Source organism: Pseudoliparis swirei, chromosome 15 (assembly GCF_029220125.1).
Source record: "Pseudoliparis swirei isolate HS2019 ecotype Mariana Trench chromosome 15, NWPU_hadal_v1, whole genome shotgun sequence".
Classification (NCBI taxonomy): domain Eukaryota; kingdom Metazoa; phylum Chordata; class Actinopteri; order Perciformes; family Liparidae; genus Pseudoliparis; species Pseudoliparis swirei.
The window spans coordinates 9,487,334-9,494,788 of record NC_079402.1 but is presented as its reverse complement, the minus strand read 5'-3'; the positions used below and the strand labels follow the sequence as shown (position 1 = coordinate 9,494,788).

At 42.6% G+C, this 7,455-nt stretch overlaps 2 protein-coding genes across 3 annotated transcripts in view; one reads left to right on the top strand and one right to left on the bottom strand.

The window, feature by feature from the left end:
• Nucleotides 1–573: 573 nt before the first annotated feature.
• Nucleotides 574–2,225, bottom strand: cldn23.1 (claudin 23.1). The gene has a single exon (XM_056433064.1). It carries the CDS (start codon nt 2,158–2,160, stop codon nt 1,333–1,335), a length of 828 nt encoding a protein of 275 aa, XP_056289039.1. The 5' UTR covers nt 2,161–2,225; the 3' UTR covers nt 574–1,332.
• Nucleotides 2,226–5,683: 3,458 nt separating this feature from the next.
• tnksa (tankyrase, TRF1-interacting ankyrin-related ADP-ribose polymerase a) overlaps nt 5,684–7,455 on the top strand; it is a 71,273-nt gene continuing 69,501 nt past the window's right edge. For both annotated transcript variants that reach the window (XM_056433062.1, XM_056433060.1), the window contains exon 1: nt 5,684–6,543. In XM_056433062.1, the coding sequence (XP_056289037.1) occupies nt 5,997–6,543 (547 nt within the window). In that variant the 5' untranslated portion in view covers nt 5,684–5,996. The remainder of the gene's footprint in view (nt 6,544–7,455) is intronic.

The window sequence follows — 7,455 nt, the reverse complement described above, 5'->3', positions numbered from 1 at the left end:
AATTTCTTAAGTTGTTTCAACACAAGTAACCATAAGTTCTAATTTATTATGGCAGTCAGTGTAAAAACTGCCTTTCTTAACTTTGTCTAACTGGCATTTAACAGGTCCTGCAGGGAGAACTCATCACGACCTCTTGGGGGCCAAATCAACAACAAAAGACTCTTGGGGAGGATAGAGGGACAAGTGTTCACTACAGTGTGGCCTTGTTTGAGACGTTTGACCCGTTTAAACAGAAGAGGAAATGTTGTTGGACAAAATGACGAAAGAAACCACAACCTCTCCGACCGGTCGGGCCACATTGTCTGTGTACGTAGCAGACAGAGAGGCCAAGAAAAACACAATGAAGCCTGCCTGTATCTGTCCATAATAACTTCTGGTCACGGATGATAGAATACAATAATTCAGGATTATTGCTTCATGGGAACTTTTATAACCTTTCTGCTCAAAAAACATGTAACTTCACGGCATTGTCGTCATGACCCTATGTCAAATATTTAAAAAATGTACCTCTGCAGTGTAGTGTGATTTTCAAAAAAATATCTGTATCTTGAGTTGATGAATTGGACAGAGTCATTTGGAATTAGAAAACGGTGCACATTTATTAAACAACACTTACAGAAGATTGATCACCTTAGCATTCCTTCATTATCAAAAGGTGGCCTGTTGTCCTACAAGATTTGCCATTATTGTAAAGTGCATAAAAATACAAAAATTACATCAAAATTAAGAACAATAATTAGCCAATGTACACAGAACAAAATGCAAAAGCTTCTTTACAGATGAGGTCAAGTCACAAATGGAATTCAGCATCGTTTGCAGTGTAAAAGACGATGAAGGGATTGCATATTTAAATATAACATGCATCCCATCTTCCCCATTGCTGCACTGTTTGAATCATACACCCATCATGTATCACACTTATATTAGAATCAGGCTTCTCTTTTAGGCTATTGAATCTCATCTGTAGCCATATTGAAGTGCAGCCCACATCATTTAGCCCTTATGCCTCCAAGCAGCTGATTCTGTCCTAATGATGACACACTGCAACACTCCAAGGGAAGTTTAAAGAAATTCTGCCTCACTTAATAATGAGTTGACAGGGATTTCATCAAATGTACGGTGATTGATATCTTGGTCCCACTTAGCCTATTCCTCCAATATGTCATATGGTCACACTGTTATGACTACAATACTCGAGAATAGTAAACACAGTTTTACTGAAGTGGGTTGGATGTGCGATGTTATAAAGTCTTTGAATAATAATAATAATACCATTGTTCAGTCCCTTTGTGCACATTGTCGTGTCGAGATGGTGTGCCATGCTTCTTCTTCTCAGAGGTCTGCGTCGTAGGGTCTGCCGCCGTAGGAGTTGTTGCCTGCCCGGATGGCCGGGCTCTTGGCCCGGGGGAAGGACACATCGTCGTCCATGGAGTCCTTCGAGTACGGGACGCTGCTGCTGACGACGCTCCTGGGCCGGTCCAGGCTCGGCACTTCGATTCGTCTCGCCGGCTGCTTGACATTGCCGAACCGGACGCCCGTGACCTCCTCGATGCGCGACTCCCCGCGGTTCTTTCCTCCGCAGCAACGGCAGATCCCGATGAACATGACGAAGCCGCCCAGGATTTCAAATATCCCGCCGATGTAGCCCAGGATGATGCAGTAGCCGACTTTCACGGAAGTGGTCGAGGACACTGATGAGATTGATTCTAAGATGTGGGTGTACCAAGCGATGGGGATGATGGTCATGACTCCCGAGAGGAAGATCAACAGTCCCCCCAGGCCGGCCACTAGCCAGTTGGGCCTGTCTCTCCAGCAGCGGACCCCCGGGATGGCCACGGCCAGCCCGATCAGAGTCACGATAAGGGAAGCCACCATCAAACCCTGGGCGGTCTTGATGATCTGGTTGCCGAAATATATGGTGTCCTGCAGGCTGCAATCCGATCTCTGGTTGGTTGAGGTGGCTCTGCAGATCTCCCAGATGCCTTGCTGGATGAAGTCAGTCGTCGGGATTCCGGGAATATCGTGGAGGGTCCTCCAGTTTGGGGCCACGGTGGCTGTAAGGTTCAGGATCCAGCCGCACGGCGCCAGAACCAACCCGAAGATGAGGATGCCCGGGGTGCGCAAAGACAACCGGATCCACTCCTGTGGGGTGCGATTCATGGCGGCTGTGGATTTTGATTGTTGCTAATCTGTGTGTGCGCGCGCGCGCGTGTGTGTCTTTAATCCCAAACTCTGAGTGGTAATGGAGAAAGGAGCGACTGAGTTTTGACAGCCCCAACAGCTGCTCTTAAAGAACAAGTCCGACTGAAACCTGCCAGTGGGCGGGGCTTGAGCCTTGCCTGTCTGACTCAGTTCCCAAATAGGGCAGGTGTGGCGCGCCGCGCGCAGTTGGCCCGAGAACTATGTCATCTTCACCTGCAGCAGAGCAGACGGGAGTTTCGGCAAAGATTGTATCATGCAAGAAAAATACGTCTATTTGATGTCGTGCCTGCATCATTAGCCTGGTCAAAGTTTCAGAATGATACATACACGTTTCTATATGTATAAACTTTGATAATTCACCCCAATTGTATTAGGTCCATACACTTGTTTTATGTCTGTAAGATTGGAGTCCTCAAATCCTGATTAAATAACTTACTCAATACAACGTGTGTCTGTGTATAGACTAGCACCATAGGAACAAACACACATTAATAAGAGCTTTGCCACATATGTCCATTTATAAACAAAACCTTTTTTTGTCCACTTTAGGATAAACAGGTTTTGTCTAAGTGTTGTTCAACAGCAGTCTTAACAGCCTGTTTTTCTCACTGGTGATGGCTGGGATGCAATTAATAAAATAAAACAAGGATGACACACACTGAAGACGTATTGCTGCTTTGTTTTTTGAAAATGTAAGTTATTTAATATGTTGGAGGTCTTCATTACACAATTCACTTTAGCTTTCCCAGAAGGTAATCAGCTTTGGAAGAACATGTCAGACTCCACGATGAACTGGAATGTAGTTCTTCAGGAAATATTTAAAAATAGTTCAAATACCTCTCCGCCTGATTGCGGTTTTCATCTCGTCATCTGTCCTCCTATATTTCCATCTGCACATCTGTTCGTTTCTATTTACCTCTTTGTTTGTATCGCTTGATCTCTCTTTCCTACGACCCATCCTCTTTCGGAGGGTTTCCTCTGAAGTCACTCTGCTATCACCATGAGAGTGAATAAATCACAGAGTGATTTATTCACAAAGTCTCTTCAGAGGGTAGAGTTTCTACGCCCATGTAAATGATGCTCGAAAGCCCACACGTTAACAATGTCACTGTGCAAAGCTTGCTGTGGGAGTGTGACACTCACGCAACCATCCCTGTGGTCAAGCCCACATGAAAGGTATTGAGTTGCTAATGCAGGGAACAACCTGAGAACAGCTGATGATACGCCCAGAGACTATTGTTTAAATGGGCCACTTCTCAACTTGCCAAAACAGGCCCTGTTATATAATTTCAAATGACTGACAATATGAACAACTTTTTATTTTAGTTAGAAGTTGAGTACACTTGCAACCGAGTGGTTCTTCATCTCTAAATATGTTCCATGCGCACGAGCATACACAGGCACAAATTCAAACTTGAGGGCGTTGGGACTTGATGTTGTTCTTGAGAATTTTTTTACAAGACAGGTTGGTGCTCCGCCACACAAAGAGCAGCAAAAGGAAGTATGAGCGGTATGTCACGCAACCGAGAGGCGGAACCTTGCATACTCATCCCCATATGTAATTTCCCCCTTTTTAGGATTTTTACAAGCGGGATCAGTTCTCACCGCATGCGAGCAGCTCTCACATCACTCATTTACTCACATATAAAACCCCACAGAGGATATATTGTTAAACATTGGATATTTCCATAAATCTAACTTTCTGTTTGATGCCGATACTATTGACCCTACTGGCACTATGGCCTAGATGTATAGTGAAGGTGCAGACCATGACAGATTATGACTTCCGGTGACTAACCAGTTTGACCTTTTTGGCTTCAAACTCAGGTTGTGGCTTTTCACACATAAACACACACACACACACACACACACACACACACACACACACACCCTTGATGCCTGAAACGCAGTTCTTCCGAGAAGCTTTGGAAGAAAATGTTTCTCTTCTTCTTTACCTTCATTTGAGACAACATTTTATTTCGTATGAATTGCCTTAATTTCATTTTAGACCGTTTTGGAAAACTACACTTTTTCTCCAGATAAAAATACAAATAGTTTTTTAAACTCTTCATATATATGTGTGTATATAAAAACAGGAGTTATAAATTATAAATCGTGGCTGAGGTACAGCTTTGAATTTCTGAATGTCACCATGTTTAGTTTTGTTGAGCAAAATCTACAATTTCATTCGTAGAGCATTTGTTTGCAGATTACGTCAAAATTAATATTACATTCACAAGGAGAAAATAGAGAAAATCAGTTTACTGCGAATCAAAAAGTATAAAGAAAAGTCGATTTACTTGGTTTTCTTCAAAGACACTTATACTTCTGTCTTTCCGGGTTTAACCAAGTTTATTGATAAAATATATGATTTACATTTTTTAACTTAACTTCACAACGCTAACGATTTAGAACGCTAAACCTGCCTCTGACTCAAACATGAGTATCTTGATTACAAACTTGACCCATCAGTATATAGCTGTTCAATTTATAATGTATCATGTGAAAACAAAAGTTCATTCAACAAATAAGTATTGGAGTGCAAAGCTGTTAACAAGAATTGCAGCTGGTCTGCTGTCATCTGGTGGCCAATTAGTGAAACTATGAGATTTATTATTATTCTCTTGCAGCTCAGCTCAGGAAGACTGCACATTTAACTGTCAAAATGCACCGATTTTATTTTGACTTAGACAATAGTCTGTGATATATCTCTTAGATTTCTATATTAAAATGTGTAGAGCTGAGGTGAACAATAAAGACCAACGTGGAAACATTTTTAAAGCGTATTTGGTTCATTAATAAAATATTAGAATACATAATTTGTTGTGATAAAAACATTATAAAACTATTAAAACCAGCGAAATTGGATCTCTGTAAATGGTAAAATGTTATTTACACTGTTGTATAGTGTGTCATACTCGTTGTGTAATGTTGTATGCACAAAAACATTTATTAAAATGTCCAGAATCACAAATATATTTATGTTAAATGTTATACATACTGTAATTACGTAATTCGACAGTATTCTTATATCATGGGTTTTCAGTGTTTGTTGTATTTGCTGTGTAACAACTCCTGTATTCTAAAAGTATTATCAACAGTCTCCACTAGATGGTAATATTGTGTCCAGCCAGTCCAGCCATCACTCAACTGCTAAAATAAAGCCTCGCATATTAAAATAAAAGAAATATGTTCATATATATTATTCGCGCGCACATACACACACACGCACCACAAACACGCACACACACACAGAAAATACAGCTGGTTTTGATTATAGGTTTAGGTTCACTCAACAAAGTAAAAAACTATATTTAATGTATTTGCCAATTATGTGTTAGGCCTATAAGCTAAATGAACAGTTGCCAGAAGGAGGCTGCGTAAACACAACTCAAATGAAACATACATAGAACAAGATGCATACATTCAATAAATAAATTGATTAGATGAAACATATTTATTTTGTGTAAGATTTAGTTAACATGCGAATCTCTAACTTTACATACCTCCCAAATATTGTGTCATTTAATCCATAAAGTAAAGGGGAAAAACAAACATTTTATAATACAAACATTTCACAGAGAAAAATAAAACAGAGATGAATGCAATGGTCAAGAAACCACATGTTGTTGCTCATGAAGTTGCTCTGATATTTTACTAAAGATCGATTAAACCGTTTTGGACACAGCTCCTTTCGCGTAATCCCAGGAAAGCCCGAGCGGAAGTCGGACACTCCTGGGCAGGAAACTGTCGGCAGTGTTTTTGTTGCCAGTGGGGACTGTTGTGTTGTGAAAATGGCGACGCCTCGTCGCTCCTCTCAGCAGCAGCAGCAGCAGCCAAACTCCCTGCTGTCGTCCCCGCCCCGCGGCGCCTCTCACTCCGCCACCCCGCTTGGCTCTCCGCCGGCTCCCACCGACGATGCCAACACGCTCACCCGAGGAGGCCCGATGGAAGACCGGTCTGAAGGCGAGGGAACCCCTGCCTCTCCCACCAGTACCACCACCGCCGCCACCTCCTCCTCCTCCTCCCCGGCTCTGGCCCTCACCGCCAGCAGCAGCAGCAGCAGCGCTAGCAGCAGCGTTAGCTCCCCGACAACCACCGAAGGTAGCGGGACCAGCCCCGGCTCCACGCCCGACTCGGGCAGCGGGGACGCGTGCAGCAGCAGCAGCAGCAGTAGTAGCAGCAGCGGCGGCGGCGGCTGTGCTAACGGGGCTTTCAGGGAGCTGTTCGAAGCCTGTCGGACCGGCGACGTTACGAGGGTGAAGAAACAAGTGGACACGCTGAACGTGAATGCCAAAGACATGGCTGGACGTAAATCGACGCCGCTGCATTTCGCCGCAGGTAAACATAACGGGGATCCTCGCTTTAAAGAGACGAACTCACTTCAGTCCGCCAGCTGCGGGGCTGCTAAGGCGTTGGGAGTGAGCAGAAAGCAGCTCATGAACATGGGCAGACATTAGCCACGAGCTGGACAACAGGTTTTAAGTATAATGCCCATAACAGTAACATCTTACAAGAGATGTAACATGCAGGAACAAGGATACAGTTCACCTCACAGTTACCAGCATCCCATTAGTGGTTATTTCACTGGTTATGTTAATTAAAAAACAACAGCAACATACTTTTCTGATCTGAAACACATGCCCCATCTCTCTTTATAAGTTGTTAAAGTTTTGATGTCTTGTTTGATATTCGGTAACAGTATTAACAATTACATTATGACATTACATGTCATTTAGCAGACACTTTTATCGAAAGTCACTTACAATAAGTGCATTCAACCAAGAGTACTAACTCAGAACAACAACAATCCAGAAAGTAACATTTCTTCAAGAAAGTGCCACTGAAGTGATAATCTGTGTTTTAATTCAGATTTAGTCGGAAAAGATGTGTTTTTAGAGACTTTGTGTTAATGATAACAACTGAGAGTTGATTTGATTGTATTATTGCATATTGGACTGTATTAGGTGTAGAAACATCCTAAATAATACAGGTCAAAAGGACCGGCGTGGGCAGAACGATTCCAGAATATAAGCGGTAACTCTGTAGTTTTGCTCCTTTTCTGAGAATATTCACAAACGCACTAACAGATGTGGAAATTATTTTAGGATTCGTGCAACATTTGAGTGTGTTAAAATGACCGTAAATCAGGGTAGGGCTGAGAACGTCAGTTTATGAGTTAAAAACATGGCAGGGATGTGACAGTTGCTTCATGGGTTAAGGGACGGATGCAAGGCCAACAGAAAGATGATA

Excerpts from the sequence above, each read along its gene's own strand:
- cldn23.1 (XM_056433064.1), bottom strand. The coding sequence starts at position 2,160 with ATGAATCGCACCCCACAGGAGTGGATCCGGTTGTCTTTGCGCACCCCG.